The 17,072-nt window shown below is 39.6% G+C and overlaps 1 protein-coding gene and 1 long non-coding RNA gene across 2 annotated transcripts; one reads left to right on the top strand and one right to left on the bottom strand.

Moving 5' to 3' along the window:
• Window position 1: 1 nt before the first annotated feature.
• fgf20b (fibroblast growth factor 20b) lies at window positions 2-1,952 on the top strand. Its single transcript, XM_010897994.3, has 3 exons — window positions 2-293; window positions 621-724; window positions 1,018-1,952. The coding sequence occupies exons 1-3, from the start codon at window positions 2-4 to the stop codon at window positions 1,261-1,263; spliced, it is 642 nt and encodes a 213-aa protein (XP_010896296.1). The 3' UTR covers window positions 1,264-1,952.
• Window positions 1,953-11,868: 9,916 nt separating this feature from the next.
• Window positions 11,869-16,040, bottom strand: LOC105026490. Its single transcript, XR_829197.2, has 3 exons — window positions 15,731-16,040; window positions 14,598-14,652; window positions 11,869-12,150 (listed from the first exon to the last, which is right to left on the bottom strand). It is a non-coding gene; the product is annotated as an uncharacterized LOC105026490 (long non-coding RNA).
• Between the last annotated feature and the right edge of the window lie 1,032 nt (window positions 16,041-17,072).

Genomic DNA, 17,072 nt, shown 5'->3' with positions numbered 1-17,072 from the left:
TATGGCTGCTCTGGGTGAAGTTGGAAGCTTCTTGCACGGCATTGATGGTGTGGGAAACGTCGGTTCCCATTTTCTTCTGACGTCTCTTGGGGAGAGTCCAGCGGTACTACTGGGTCAGGGTGAACATCTTGTACCGGGTGCTGGGGAAAGGTTGTCTCGGAGTCCAACAGCCGATTTAACGCATTTAAAAGGGATTCTCCGTAGAAGGCAGCTATACTGTAGAACTGGATTTCATCTGGAAATACTTCCGGACGGAACTGTGCAAGGGACAAGAAAGGACCACAGTCGATTTGGTAATTATCAAGTTATTCATGTGTTATGCTTATCACACATATTACACAATAACGTATGGTTATTATGGTTTTTTATTTATACCATATATTTGTTATAATCTTTGAAATCGAAATAATTTTGCTATCATAATGATGATCATTTGTGTCGGAAATAAATCTGTTTACTACAGTTATCCATGCAAATGTTAAGCGTACAGCAGTTTTATGAAACGGTTATAAATTGTTCAATAATATCAGTGGAATTCTGTGAAAGTATGTTTGGCTATAATGTCTGCTATTTGTGATTTAAGGCTTTTGTGAAATACACTTTGATTTATTCCTCTCCAGGTATTTTAGAATTTATAAGCCTTGCAGTTGGATTGATAAGCATTCGAGGAGTGGACAGTGGTCTCTACCTGGGCATGAATGACAAGGGAGAGCTCTATGGTTCTGTAAGTATTACTCTAATTCATTGCCTCTCTGCTGTTTCTGCAGTCCCAACTCTAACAAATGTTTTGGGAAGTGTCTCTGGTTGTTTTTTCTTGTCCAATATAATTTATATGAAACCAGCAGGTGGCATAAATGAGTTTCCTTGGCTTTTAATGTCACTGCAATATAGATTCAGTTTTTAACTAGTAATGTTCATATCACCTTGGTCCATCCTTAACACAAATTCATCCACCTCCTGGTCTCTTTTCTTACTGTCAATGGACTCTGACTCCCTTGTTTTTGCTATCCTATCCAGGAGAAACTAACAGCCGAGTGTGTCTTCAGGGAGCAATTTGAGGAGAACTGGTACAATACGTACTCATCCAACCTTTACAAGCATGGAGACAAAGGGACTCGCTACTTTGTTGCGTTAAACAAGGACGGTACTTCTCGGGATGGAACAAAGTCCAGGCGACACCAGAAGTTCACCCACTTTCTACCCCGGCCAGTGGACCCTGACCGGGTACCGGAGCTGTACAAGGAGATTCTGGGCCACAGCTGAAACTGTCCAGAACCCACCATCCCAGATCAGATCAGGAATAGCTTCTTATTAAGCTCCAGTCTCTCTTGCTGTGGGAAGCAGCAATGTGCTCAGGCCAGGAAATGTGGCTGGCTGTATTAGACAGTCGAGCCAAACGGCCAGGGTAGGACTAGCCTGCACTGGGGATAAAGGCTAGCCAGGGCCTCCCCTCGGAATGTACAGGCCGGCTCTCAGCGGCCAGGAAGACAGTCTAGAATGTCTGACATTGTCAACCTGCACGCCAAGGCATGAGGAGGCTGTTTGTTCCAGGGGCCAACTGACCCCTGAGAGTAGCTGTCGTGTGGAATAGGAGAGGAACAGTAAGAGGATCAGAGGAAGAGATGCTGATGAGGGAGGGCAGGAGGAACGGTCACTCATTTTGTTTGAGGGCCAATATGCTTCAGGAAGTGTCTATTGGACTAAGGATATAGTTGGAATTATACCAATATGACATAGAGTTTGAACTGCTTAATTCTGTTGTTGGAACTGCCAAATCCATTAGATCCTATAAAGAACTTTTTTTTTATTTAGGGGTAATATGATGTGTTGGAAGGGCTGTGTTTATTGTAGAAGGACTTTGAAGGAATTCAACTGTTTTATATTCTTTATACAGACAAGATAAAGCAGAAAGATGTTATATTATTACAGAAGTCATTTAAAAATGTATTATTTATTCATTTCTAGGTACATATATTTATGATATATATTTATTTATTTCAGAATATATTTGTACAGTTAAATATACAGTACTGTATAGAGAAACCACTAGATATTATATCCATATAGAGAATAAATTATTTATTTTAATCTGGGGATAGCAGTTTTTCTATATCACTGTATTTCTAAAAGTTCACTTGTCTTAACATAATGTAGGGAAATACTTTAATCTGCAGAATTTGTCTCAAAAAAGCCCTCCGTTGTATGAATCACATTTAAAGTCTGTGGGCAATTCCTTCTCATTAAAGTCAGTAAACTGGATTTGTCTTTTTGATAGTCTGTTTGCCAAAGGTAATTATATACTTTAGAAAATGTTTTTAAAGTTGGGTTAATAAGTTAAGATTACACTGTTTATTCATACATTTTTAATGAGAGCAAACAAGCTTTTAAAACCTCAATCTCAGAAAAAGTTCACATTTTCAAAAGAATTAGAAGAATCTTTGGTGGCTATATCTTGGTATTTTGAATTTGGTGAGTTCAAACTTATAAACCTATTCATGAGATCAATGTTGTCCTTTTTTATGATTGCCATTACGTTGAGAGACAAGCACCAGGTTCCCATGCATGCATAAAAACTTCAAAGCCACAATGACATGACCAGGCCAAATAAAAAATGACCTTTACTTCAGGTCCATCCAGCGGCTTGGCAGCTGTATAAAACTGGAGGTCAGCATGATAAGAAGTAAGTAAGCTCTGTTGACAGTTGCAGAATGATAGTCCTGATTAATAGTATTATTGAACAATGAAAGCAAGTCAAGTTGGCCAAGACATCTCTCCGGCGTCCCGACTAAAGGAAAGCCTTTGTACCCTTTCCTTTTATAACACCTTAACTTTTTCTCATCTGCTGACAGCTTGACTGTAGCAGAACGTGTCAAACAAAGATGCTGGATATTTCTTTGTGTGCCATAATTTTACCAAGAGACTGTTTCAAAATGTCATGCAATTTCAGTTATATTGAAATTACATATAGGGTCTTGTCTTGAAAGGAGGATGAATAGTTTTCTAAATAATTGCATTCTTCCATCCAATTCCAATAAAACAATATCGGGGGAAGAAAACACAATTAGACACTTTCTATAGAACATGCGATTGAACAATTGCTGGAAAGACATATTTCTTTGTTCTTTTAAAAGAAAAATCTTGACATCTTTGTGGAGTTTCCTCAAACAGTTGAGAGGATGTCTGTGTTGAAGCATGAACACCATGGGCCTATGATCTTCACATCTCTGTGATGGCAGGCCAGCTGCTGTCTTGACATGGGGATTCAGCTCTGTTGCCAACTCTGCGTCTTGTATGACACAATGGGACTTTCCCATCACAACACCTACATAATCTCTATAGTTATGTGTACATTCCCTGGATATCCACTGCATGAACATAAATTCTGATACACACACATTACATTTAAACAGACGTGGTCCGTTTTCTTCAAATTCCTGCAACTGAAATAAAAGAAAAACAGATGCTCAATTGTAAAAGTAACTGCTATCAAATGTATGTTTTATTACAAAAATATGATCCTCAACAGAGATCATTGCATTAGCCATGAATTTAAGGACTGGCAACTTCCAACGGGTGATATTCCAAATGGTTTCCATGTAAAATGAACTAGCTAATCTCAGTTTTTCCCTCTGTTGGATGGTAACGTTTTGCAGGGGAAACCAAAAGATCCAAAGTCATATTTCAAAGACAGACACATAGCCTTCACCTTTCTGGGCAAGAAAAAGGGGACTTTGTGTAAATGTAAGTGTTCTCCATTGACATTTTGAAGGGTCACGTCTCTAAACAGGTTTCCCCCCTGACTTTTGATACCTGATGCCCAGAAGGGCTCTTTGGCACTTGTTGAACTGATGTTTTGGAGTCAGCCTGGCCTTTAGACAGTTGCTTTTGTTCCCCCCGCCGCCTCCAGCAGGTGGTCTGTGGCTCCTTACTGAAAACACTTAAAGCCCTCATCCATGCCCACTCTGGGAGCTCTCTCTCTCTCTCTCTAACACACTTAATGGATGCTTCCTGACTTTCATCACCTCCTCAGCCACGGCCTCAAAGGCTTACAGGAAACCCAATCAGGTGGAGGTGTCTGTGTGAGTGTGTGTGAGTGGGTGTGTGTTGAGTCCACGGGGCAGGTGTGGACGTCAGTGATCTTCCCGTGTCTATCTCAGCACTCAGTCCAGTTAGGCAGCGTGTGCAGGTGTTCCCGGTTCTCCTCATCGTCTGATCTCAGGTCTGGTTTTCAGCTGGGGATGTGGGAGGTTAGCAACAGCACCACTGCCTGCTGGTAATATAGGTGGCTTTGTTGTCTGCCCCAATTATCAGTGGGCATAATTTCTATCTTTAAAAAGGCTGGCCTCTGGAACAGTGCAAGGGTAAGTGCCAAGACCTCGGCTCACCTGCTGTTATAAAGCCCTGGCCACTTCTAACAGGAGGTGTCTGTCTCTATGCGTTGTTGAAATCCTACAACTATTGATTTTAGGCTCTGTGGTGTTTGTTTATTCAATAGTAAATTGTCATGCTCACCAAATTATGAGTTCCAATGGTGTGTGCATGGATTAGGTCTGTGTACATGGTAGGTCTACCGACATAATAAGAGTGGGATAAAAGTATGCTATTATGCACTTGATATTTTTGTTCATGAATCCCTTAAAGTGGAGGAGTTACTTTGATTATGTCTACTTTATAAACCCGCAGAGATCCTGTTGACCGAGAAGAAAATCCCCCCAAAAGACCAGAATGAGTGGAAGAGATTTCATCATCTGAAGATGTTAGACTAATGCTCATCCAGGAAGATTTATGTAGCCTAAAAAAGGTAAAGCCATACGTTAATGAACCTGTATGCCATACAGAATAATCATGGACCCATATGCTGTTGTATTACGATGTACTCCTTCAATGTTTTTTATATACAGTATATGCTGATTGGCTGATTGCTGTGGTGTATGAGATCGTATACCACAGGTATGACATCACTTTTTCCTGGTCTGATTAAATTGGTAATTGGTTTATATGCTCAATAAGGCTCAGGGGTATGTCCTATATTACCAATTTAACATGGCTAAGCAGAGTGTCCAGGTAATACACCATGCCTTGCTGCTTACATATATCAAACCTGTCCTTGTTGATTTTCTCGTCTACTTTTGACTGCAGTTAGGCTCAGCACATTTTAGTTATTAACACTTTACTAACAGAGCTTTAAGCTCTTAAAGAATATATGCTCTTCTCTTTAGATCTCCATGAAATAAATAAATCTCGCCAAAAACCTCATAGAACTGTTTTCACTACACCATATTTTGTATATGGCTCACATACATTAGAACTCTGATCACGTTTATTATTTCTTCACCAAGTACATTTAGACTGTTACTTCCGTAGACCAGCGATCACTGTAAGACATCCCAGAAGGTGAGGGCGGTGTATCATGCATCTCATAGAGAAGAGCTGGAAGACCAAGGGAGGAGCAATGTGTTGCTAGAACCAACTGCATCCCAGACGGCCCCCGGTTCTCTATGTAGTACCCAACTCTACAATACTCAGGGGTAAGGCACTAATATTTGGGAAACCAACACAGACTGACACCTGGCGTGTGCAACAGCTGTTTGACTCAGATGGTTCAGTACACTGTAAAAATAATACCATGTTACTGCATATCCCAAGGAATCCAGCGTGTGTCAGGGACTTTTTGTAAAATGTATTCTGTGAAAAGCAAACGTCTCAACCACCCTACCCTCAAATCTCGTCTTTGTCGACGATCGTCGCTCCCACTACAAAGCAGGAGTGGGAGCGACGACCCCCCAAAATCCCCCCCCCCCAAAACCCCCCCCCCCAAAACCCTCACAAAACCCTCACAAAAACTCTCACAACTGAACCGCAGTCAACCCCCCACCATCCCCACATCCACCTCACATCTGCCGGTCCTTCTGCTGGTTTCATGTGCAACACCTCTGCCATCCCCAGCCCATGTGTCCACATTACAAAGACACAAATTAGCTCTTGACATTTGGGCGCTATAATTGCCCCCTGAAAAGCATGAGGCATCAATTAGGCTCTCAGCACCATGACAGGTTATCCCTACAGGACATACTCACCCGGCCGGACTCTGAGGCTGGAGTGCCCCGTCAAGGCACGTTCACACACACACACGCACATACACACACACATAAACACACACATACACACACACATACACACATGCACATACACGTGCACATACACACACACATACACACACACATACACACACACACATGCACATACACACACACATACACACACCACACGCTCTGGTTTTCGTATGCACCAGCTCAAATCAATCACTTAACTGCATGGCTCCAGACATTGCTCCACTCATTGATGAATTGTTGGACATGGCAAAAAGAAAATCTCAGAAACCAAAATGTAATTTGATTCAATGTTTTTGTGTCAGGTGAACATTTGTTAGGAACTGTACAGACATTAGATTAATTCCACAAATAGCCTGACATACCAGTAGTCGATAAAAACATCATCATTATGGAATTATAGATTTGTAATGATCATTTATACATGAGGGTGGAGAAAGGAGTTGGGCAGGGGGCTTGATGATATTGGTCTGTGTGTGCTCTTATAACAACCGCATAAATCCCAAAAGGTGAACTGGCAATTCTCGCAAATTCAGTTTTAGCTCAGTGGGCCATTCTAAAATGGGGGTTCAGGTTCAAGGTTAAAAGTTTATTTATCAAATGGACCAAATAACACAGCGACATTCTGAACAATTAAATTCTTTTGACATGGCACACAATATTTATGTAGTAAGAATTAAGAAATATTTAAAGCAAAAATATTGCAATAATTTACATGCAAATTTTAACTAGCAGAGTGTAGAATGGTGAATATGAACAATATGGGTAGGAGTACTGAATATTATAAATATAATATGAGTGCAATATGCCAATGAGTGGTACATATGCTTTTGAATTGTTTTATGTAAAACTATCAATATTTTGACAAAAAGACGGGCCCAAGGGACAGACTGAAAAGTGTGGGTAAAGATGTTAAAAATGCCAGGAAAAGTGCACAGATGTTAGAAACGCCTGGGTCAATTTTTGGTCCCAGTCAGTTCAGGGGTCCCTTTGATTATCTGGCTGTGGGGCAGCCTGACAGTTCTCTCTCCCAAAGGGACCGAAGATCGTTAGGGTCAGAACAAAGGTCAATTGGTTCATTTCCATAGTTTCCACTTTAAACATTCCTTCTGGATTTTGTTTGTAATTCAATCAGCAGCAATAACACTGGTTAACAGCACAGCATTAGAAATGGTCATTAAAGATGGATGCAGCTCATTATATACATGGTGTAGAAGTGCATTGCGGTTTAAGATGCTGAAATAAGACCTGTGTTATGATAATGTAATGATACCATAATGTGGTAATGGTTTTGCTAATGCACATGACTTTTGGGAAAATACATGGTGGATAAAATGTGTGGGTGTAAAGGGGGCTATTAGAGTAAAGACAGGCCATGCTTACTTTACCTCCTTCATGAAATGGACCATTGATGGATGAGAACAACACACATATCAGAGCCTACACATATGATGTAAAAGAAATGTTCATTCAAACAATATTTTTATATATGGTATTAAAGACACAAGTGCTTCAGTTGTTCTTTTTGTAATAAAGGAACACTGCGATGCTTGGAAATAGTCTGTGCTGCTAAAACAAATATCATCCATCATTTTCATAGCCACACATTTGCATGTGTTTATACATCATATGCGTGAGGAAAACATTAAATAAACAGTTTCATTGCAAAAGTCAATAACATCTCTATTTTTCTTACAACATCTTACTGTATGGCCCAAGCAGCAGTATTTGGAGATGAGCCATGAGCCATGCCTATTACCTGCTGGTGAATGTGGAACTGTGCTTTGTTGCTCCCAAATCAGGCGGAAAATTGCTAACCCATTTGTCATTGTGTGCCAAAATGTAGAGGTTCCTTCAAGACAAGCTTAAGGAACCACCCCTTCACACCTGCAACTCCACGTAAAAGAACAAAACAAAGGACAGACCGAAAGAAAAGAGGGCTTAGAGAGGAGAGACTTAAAGACAGATGAAGGGTAAAACGATAGGCAAGAATAATTTACTGTGGAATCCTGCACATCCATTGGTTATTTCACTTCACCCACAGTGGCAGATGAAATCCCCTTGATTAGAATTCCGCTCATAAATTAAGGAATTGTGTTTCCACAGAACAACATCAGAGGCACGTGAGCTAGGAGGGAATGTTGTATTCTAAGTTAAAAAAAAGAATTTGTTGATTTGACAATGAAAAGATCTTAAGCAAACAAGTTGCAGCGCTTGTTGCATTGGCTCCCGCTGGATGCATCACATGTTCAAACAGTCAGTGATTGACTGGTCAATCTACATGGGTGGGATTCTTAGTTCAGGGGCGATTCCGTGGCTTTTGGCACATTTGGGATCAAAGTCAGTGATTCTGGAGAGGCTTTTCCTCTGATATTTAATGGACAGCAACAAAGTGCCAGAGTGACTACCACTTGAGGGGAGGTCCAGTGTTGTTACCCAGCTATTCTGCTCTTCATATATCAAAACTTTTTTTCTTGAAAGCGTAAGATTTTTGTTTACAGTTTACTTTCTTTCAGGTGAACATTCCTTTCTCTTTACCAAACCATGACATAAGCGGCCTGGTGAACCGGCATGGGTAACTAACCACAGCAGACCACGGGAAGGCTGCAAAATGGCAAAAGCTGAACTAAGCACCAAATGTGATGTTATCAACACTACAGTGACTATGCAGAGCCACAGGCACTCAGTGACACACGGTGGAAACACGGCAGGTTTCAAACTGAGAAGACATGTCAGAGATGTTGCGGCCCAGCTCTATGATTCCTGGTCTGTTCCCGCCAGGCTCAGAATGACCGGCAATGTAGAGGAGATGGCTCACATCCACCCCTGACTCGCAGAAAGATCCACCGGGGATTAGACAATGACAGGCTAGGGCCGACTGAAGGGATTTTGTATCATGAGGAAGCAGTGGCGATGGTGCGGGAGGCCTTCCAATAGAAGACCACCTATCTTCTATTGGAGAGACATGGCAACTTCCAGGATAGTGCAAAAAGAGGAATTTATTTAATAAGTAGTGAATGGTGGATGGTATTACAGAAATAGGAAGGCAGTTGATGATACTACACACACCAGCCAATCAGATGGATATTAAATAGGAAAAGAAAATAACAGGTCATTGCAGACTACAGTAATTTAAGTAATACAGTGGAGGAACTGAATAAGCTAAACTAGCACACCCTACAATGATGACTTGAGAACAAGTAGCACTTACATTTTACAATGCACCCGAAAGGCATAAGTCCAACCACGCCCTCAAAAGGATAACACTAAATAGGAAAAAAGATGTTCCCAAAAAAATAGGAAGAAATATGGTTAAAACCATTCATAACCCTTTGGAAGCTTTGGTCAGGCTATTTGACCAATCAGGGCCAAGCAACAATGCATAGACTACACTTGGCTAATAATTGATTGGCTGGGTAGTAATCTGACCTTGCCTTACGCGAGGGGTGAGAGAGGGGAAGAGAGTAAGCAGCTAGACACCTCGGAGCCAGATAACTAGTAAACAAGTTGTTATGTCTCCTAATGTCCAGAATGGGAATTCATGTACAGTGGTGGCCTGGCTTGGACTGACTGAGATTCTGTAGGCTAGATTATTTTAGCAATTTCATCTGCATTTAATATAGCACCACAAACAAGATTGTTTATTACTGCCAAGCCTTCAGATGGGTATGGACTGTCCTCACCTCTAACCTTAAGTGCCCTATTTCATTTATCAAATCTATGGTGTGAATCTTTATTGACATTTGGGATTCTGCTTATATTCACCTATCCTGGCTTGACCAATAAATGACTTTTTATGTATCCATTTTAGTTTTGGTTTAACCCATAGGGCTTAAACCAAAACTTTTAAAAACTCTGGTCATGTGTTATAAACATGCCATTTTGCCTCAAATCTATGGCGAATCATCATAAGTTAATGTTTTGGTATATTTCTTCCTTTTATTGGCTAATTGGGACGAACTGTTAGCCTGCTAAAGATCCATTTCCTTTGTTTCTGTATGTTTCTGTGAAAGATTATCTCACCCCAAAGGGTTGAAAATCTCCTCATGACTGTTTTGATTAAATTGCCCTGCTTTGCGCTGCTTTCATTTTAAACTGTTAGCCAGTAGTTGTGAAAGTGGTGCTCATGAGCCTTAACAGCTCTCTGTTGTTTGTGTACTATGGCATCTAATTGTGTTCAAGACATGTAATGTGCTGTTTTTCCTGTATGATTTTGAATTGTAAGAAATAGGCTGGCTGACATGATCATCTCTAGGATGTCATACTCCTCGTATAACATTTCCAGCATAATTTCAGCAATCTTCAGAATTACAGTTTTCTGCTAAACTTCTGGAAATGCTAAGGTGAGGTGTAACTTTGCATTTGGACTTTTGATGTGTATACTACTGCAAATCCATCTGTAACATGTGGTTATGCTAAATGGTACCTACCCCCAAAGCTTATCCAAGGAACTCTATTATATAATTTTAGGCATCCAAAATTAAATGAAGCTGAAATGTAATGACAAATTCACTTGCTAGATAGGAGTATACTGTGTAGAAAGCTACAGGAAAATACAAAAACAACTGCTTTAAAAATGGAAGAATCATAATATTTCAGATACATTTTTAAAAATATTTTCTCTATATGATATTCAATTTAAAAAACTGCTGGCCAGAAAACTGTTTAAAATTTAGAGTGATTGTTTGGTCCACAAACCCTGTTGCTGAACAACATCTCTCATGTCTCAAGGACAATAACGACAATTTCCATCAGTTTTAACAATCTCTTTATACAGTGCATTCAGAAAGTATTCAGACCACTTCACATTTTCTTAATGTTGTGACATTACAGCAATATACTAAAATGGAATAAATACATAATTTTTTTCATCAATCCACACATACATTTTTTATTTTTTTATTTATGCATTTGTACACATTCTCTTCTCATTCTAAACAATCTAAAATTGCCACTTGATGATTTACTGTTATGATTTATAATAATTTAACAGTTTCACTTTCCATTTCATTCTTGACTTAGTTGGACACATAATGAAAAGCCATCACTGATGGACACTAACAGAGAAAATCATGTATAATTATAACATATAAGACATTGTGTAAGTATAATAACTTTGTAAAATTGTATCAGTAGGACTACAAAATGTTTAGGTAATTCCAGATATAGCCATTAAATGGTACAGTCATGAAAACTCTTTAAAAATGATTAACTAGCTCACAACATAACATTCAGCTCACAACATAACTTCACTTCATTTAACACCAATTGAATTTTGTATTAAGGCACATCAAATAATCCTTAAACGTCTGAGGCCATGTACTGATCTAAACACACTGCTCAAAAAAATGAAGGGAACCCGTTATCATCATCATATAACACCAAGTCGATTAAACCTCAGTGATATCAATCTGTCCAGTTAGGAAGCATAAGCGATTGTGAATAAGTGTCACCTGTTTTGGTGCAAACGAAAGTGACAACAGGTGCACTGGAGAGGCAACAGAAAGACAACCCCAAAAAGGGAATGGTTTTGCTGGTGGAGGCCACAGACAATTGCCCTCTCCTTGTCCTTCCTGACTGACTCATATCCCGTTTTGCATTTTGCTAGTATCCTTGTCACTATTGGTAGCATGAGATGGTACCTGCAGCCCATTCAGTTTGCAAAGGTAGTCCTGCTCTTCCAGGATGGCACATCCATGCATGCTGTTGCAAGAAGGTTTGATGTGCACCCCAGTACAGTCTCAAGCATGGAGGAGACGACAGGAGACGGGCCGTTACACAAGGAGAGCTGGACAGGGCCGTAGAAGGGCATCAACCCAATCCAAATCTGATCACATACACTCTTAAAGGTGCACTATGCAAGTTTTCACGCCACCTATCGGCATTGAGTTGAATATCGGTTCTATAACTCCATTCGGATCTGACATTTTCATTACTAACTCTGAGCATACTGACTGGTCTAAAGCAGTGTCACCTCCAACTGTCGATGTTCGAGACTTTCGTTTTGGATGGGGTCGAGGTTGATGGGCCCTTTCCATAACTATGGAACACAGAAAAAACAAAGAAAAACAACTAAACCAATCAAAACGTTTTCTGGGATATCTTTAGCGTTAGATGCATTGTCATATTTCAAAGACTTGTTGATGGCTAGCTAGCACACATGAACCCATAATCGTTCTTGCTAGCACTAGCTGGAAGAATAATATGCACATTTTGATGCAAAATCATGGCAAAATCCTGCTAAAAGGCAATGTAATTGTTTCTTCTGAGAAATAGTCGCATATGCATTAGGTTTGGTCAAACAACCCACAATGCATGTTCATTTTTCTTTATCTTTTGCAGAGAACACCAGGTTGTAACATTATTTTTCAGCAGGAAATGGAATAAAGGAGTGTCTTCTAAGACACATAACTAAACTAGCTAACGTTACCTTATCGTTTCAACCAAAGAATTTTGAGAAACCTTCCTAAAATGTATCTGCGCTCATACAAATAAAATAAACAAGAATATTGAATGATTTTTTATGTCGAATTATTGTTTCTCTGTCATCATCGATCTAGTACCTTACACATAGCTTTCCTTGATTATCTAGCCAACTAGCTAAATTAGGCATTCAATGTAACCTTACTTGTCAAGTCGAAAGGTAGCCAACTCTACATCATTGTTCATACAATCTTCAGCTCTCACCATTTAACGAATATCAAATCCAAATGTATGCTGATTTACTCTGTGCTTTGTCTGATGCTCACGTTGTTTCTGTATATTTTTGTTTCTGGAGCGCTTGGTTTACATGAACCCAAACATAGCTTGTCACTGTCCTTCACCTCAAACACCTTGAAGACATTACACATCTACGAACGTCCCGACCTTCTACGTTTTACTTGCAACCATGGCAGTGAGGATAGTGCCAATCCTGACACTCTGCCAGACTCTTTTTTAACATTAACTGATTATATGTAAGGGTTATTATCGGATATTTTAAATGGAAACTGTTACATAATGCACCTTAAACACTGACAAAACCATGTTTCCTTCCCTAAATATGTTAAACAGTACTTACACAGTTTTGGGGTATTATTCCAGACAGTTCAGTACAAACAAATACGTATGATAGGTTAATATTTAAGTTTTTAAAGATTGCCAGAGTGAGGGACTAAATACCACTGTAATTATAGAGAATTGTAATTTCAAGAAGACTAAAGAAGAGTAAAATATACTATGGAAAAAGACACGTCATTCAATCCCTGCCATCAATGATTTTCAAGTTGAAAGTGCATTGCTCAAAACATGTAAATCTTCCCTTGGATGAGTGACTCAACAGTGATATCTTTTCAGAAAATCACAGCTGGGATATCAAAAAGCAGAGCCTTGTTGTCAATTTATAATTACACCTCTCAGTCACACTGTGGTGTGGTATGAACCACAGCCAAACATGGACAAGCCCAAGCGAGTCACCAGAGGAACCAGTGATCCAAGAGTGCCGCCTGATTCCCTGTTGTAGCTGTTGGATAGCCAGGGAGAGATCCCACTTTAGGAGAATCAATGTGGATCAAGAGAACTAGAATATGTGGAGTGATTAGTTTTACATCATGCAGCTATTTTTTGTTTTTGCTTGCTTTTTGGGGATTTAGGCTGGGCATTCCTATAAGCACTTTGTGAGAACAGCTGATATAAAACGTGTTTTATAAAATCCATTTGATTCATTCATTGAGAATATATTTTGAAAATGCACAACAGGCTTCGACATCCATGCCTTAATTTTGTCATGATGGGGTGTTTACAATGAGGTTGTGGACATGATGCACAATGGTTAAGGTTGTGGTGCAGGGACATGGAAATACCATTCTGGTTAAGTTTAGGGTTATGGTTTGAGTTACAGATGGGGATAGAAAGGGTCAGGGTTAATTTTGACCTAGGCAGTGGACATTAATTAACAACATGAATTGTATTTTACTTTAATTTAACTAAACAGGGTTGTCCCATTGAGACCGAAGTATTACAAAGACTGGCTGTGGTTCCAGATCTTCTGGAATCTGTGTTTTCATGGCTATTTACACATAGATTTCTGTAAATGGGCAGCATCGACTAATAGCCTCTATTTAATCTTATTGTTTATGTTATGTAATCATAAGGATTAGTAAACTTAGCAAAATGGAAGTGTTATAACGCCTTTCACACATCACCATCACAAACCAAAACACACCCTTAGTCATCTAATAAAGACTAGAGCAAAGTTTTGACACCCAGTTTTCAAATGAGCTGACTTAATCCTAAACCCACAGCCTTAGGGAGTATCATTTCGTCTGAAGGTTTTACTTTGACAAATTAAAAAAGTGAGATGAGAGATCAAACAGAGAAGTGACAGGCAAACGTATTCTCTTTGGTGCAGTTTGCTGAAATTAATTATCTGCAAATCTGATGAACAAATCTAACAGCGCGGGAGGGGTAGGCTAAGATATTAGATAGAGAAATAAGGGAAGAACAAACCTGCACTTTGGAGAAATAAGCAGCCCTGGGCTTCCACCTCTATGATCAGATGCTCCTGAACAGGAAAACACATTGTCAGATGAAGAGAGAGCAGCAGGAGTACCAATGTTTTCTTGGGTAAGTCTCCAACAAGACCAACTGTCTGGGGCAGTTGGAAATGCTGCCAGACCAGATATTGCTCATGGGATGTGCAGGAAGGAAACATAAGCCACATCATTTTGATGCACCATGACATGGTTCATGTTCCAATGAATCAGCACACTCTCTTTTTTAATTGTGTGGTTAGCAAAGATAGTTTAGTTTATTCACATCAATGGAATAAGATGCATTAACAATTAAAGGACCCAGTTGTAAGATATCCAACATTCAAAGGCAGACAAATGGTAATTGTATTTCAAAGGATATTGGGGAAAGATGTTATTAGAAATGAAGTACTTCACAAATTGTGTATTATTGTCAGCGTATCATATTCAGGCTCAGTATATTCTGCATCTCCTTAATACATTTCTCTTGTTAATTTTATTCTTGGTGTAGCATTACCAGTCTAAAAAAGGTGGGATAAAGCTACGAAGAATTGTTTTCAAGCCCTGGAGGAATACAAAGGCTGATATGGACTTTTAAGGTGAGCTGAGTAGGCCATTTTCTCTTTAAAAGGTAAGCTGTATCTCCATCTAGGTGGCAAGCTAGCTAACTAGTAAGCTATTTGCCAAGCTGGCTGGCTTTTATCTAGTTAGCTGCTAAGGCTAAACCGAGTAAGCTATCCCTGTGTCCGGTGACACTAGCAGACAGACATAGTAGTTCTACTTCGGCAGGATAGACAATAAAATTCAAATGCACATTTTGTAAGATGTCAGCTAGCTTATCTAGCTACAAAGGCTATCTAGTGTCATCATCAAACACATTGTTTCTGCCATTCCCCGTGTAGACACTACAGGGCTGAACTAACCAATATTTCCTTTAATAGTGAACCTTTACATACAGGCCTACAGTAATTAGGCAACTAGGCCTACTGTGGCATATTGTATTTTAATTCAATTGTCTATTGTAAATGTTGCTGCAATCCTTATCACTTTCAGTACAATACTGTCATAATTAAAATATGGTCTTTAATAACTTTATTTGAGTTGATATACCTTATTTGTCCATTGATGTCTACAACTGTAGGTCCATCTTCATCCCCTCTTATACATCACATTTCATCTTCATTGCCTCTTATACATCACATTTCATCTTCATCGCCTCTTATACATCACATTTCATCTTCATCGCCTCTTATACATCACATTTCACCTTCATCCCCTCTTATACATCACATTTCATCTTCATCCCCTCTTATACATCACATTTCATGCATCAAAGCTAATCAAATTTGTTCTGTTGCACATCCATTGTTCTACACAATTACAAATAGCTCTCAGCTTTAGCTGACTGACAATGATGACATCGTGCTTCAACTATCTGGCTGCTGGAACAGTAATGCACACAGTATGACATAAGACAGGAAGTGGACAAGATGTTCTTCAAAACATCATGATGAAAGATACAGTTTATTGTAAAAGTAATTAGGAAATAACAGATTGCTGAAGTGAAATAAATAGCGGATGTCATTAGCAGGGGGGTATTTCCAGCCATACTTGAGAACTGTGCTAAACATTTCTCACCTGGTTTCACAGGCATAATGAATCTGTCTCTTCCTGACCAACAGGCCACAACGCGTGAAGATGAACAAACACATTGTAGACTCTTTATGCCCCAGCACTGAAAGATGCATGGTCTCACCCATTTTATCCTCCCTCTTCACCAATGACTGTGTGTCTACCAAAACCTCTGTCGTACTATTCAAGTCTGCCGATAACACCACTCTGGTCAGCCACATCACTGTCAGTAATACGTCGCTCGCTTAGTCGTGTTCACCCATGCCGTCCTAACGCTCATGCGATGGGAGTGAATTCTGTGGGCTATCCTCTCTCAGTGTGGTTCGCAGTTGGTCAGTGTCTCTTTGGTGATCTGGTGCTGGTAAAGGGGGCGGAGCCACTGTGTCTGTGATAGTTTTTGATGGGAGACTGGGGTCAGTCTGAGCTACTTTCTGAGGTATTCTTTTGGATCCTTGAAATATTTCTGGTTTCCTGTTGAATCTCAGGAGGACCTGAACCCCTGAACCTTGCCTCAGGACCAGGCCTGTATCTAACACTGACGACACCCAAGTCCTCTATGTTTTTTTTTACAATGTTTTTGTTTTTGACATGCGTAGTATAAGTACTGGACTGATAAAAATTAAATCTAAAGCAGAGATTTTGTAGAATTAAAGATCACCATCTCCTTGCATTATTGCCATCGTAATGATTGTGTTGTGAAGTAAATTAAGCCAGGCAGACATGCAGTGATCTTGGTTTCATGAAATATTTCCCTTGGCAAAGACATTCGGTCACAAGCCCTTCTTTTCCAGTGACAAAGAGTCATAGCTCTATTGTAGGA

This window comes from Esox lucius, chromosome 4 (genome assembly GCF_011004845.1).
Source record: "Esox lucius isolate fEsoLuc1 chromosome 4, fEsoLuc1.pri, whole genome shotgun sequence".
Lineage (NCBI taxonomy): Eukaryota > Metazoa > Chordata > Actinopteri > Esociformes > Esocidae > Esox > Esox lucius.
The sequence above is the reverse complement of the archived record's forward strand: the minus strand, read 5'-3'. Positions and strand labels throughout refer to the sequence as shown.

Excerpts from the sequence above, each read along its gene's own strand:
- fgf20b (XM_010897994.3), top strand. The coding sequence starts at position 2 with ATGGCTGCTCTGGGTGAAGTTGGAAGCTTCTTGCACGGCATTGATGGT. Across the intron at positions 294-620 it reads AAAGGACCACAGTCGATTTG|GTATTTTAGAATTTATAAGC; the intron begins GTAATTATCAAG and ends ATTCCTCTCCAG. Across the intron at positions 725-1,017 it reads AGGGAGAGCTCTATGGTTCT|GAGAAACTAACAGCCGAGTG; the intron begins GTAAGTATTACT and ends TATCCTATCCAG.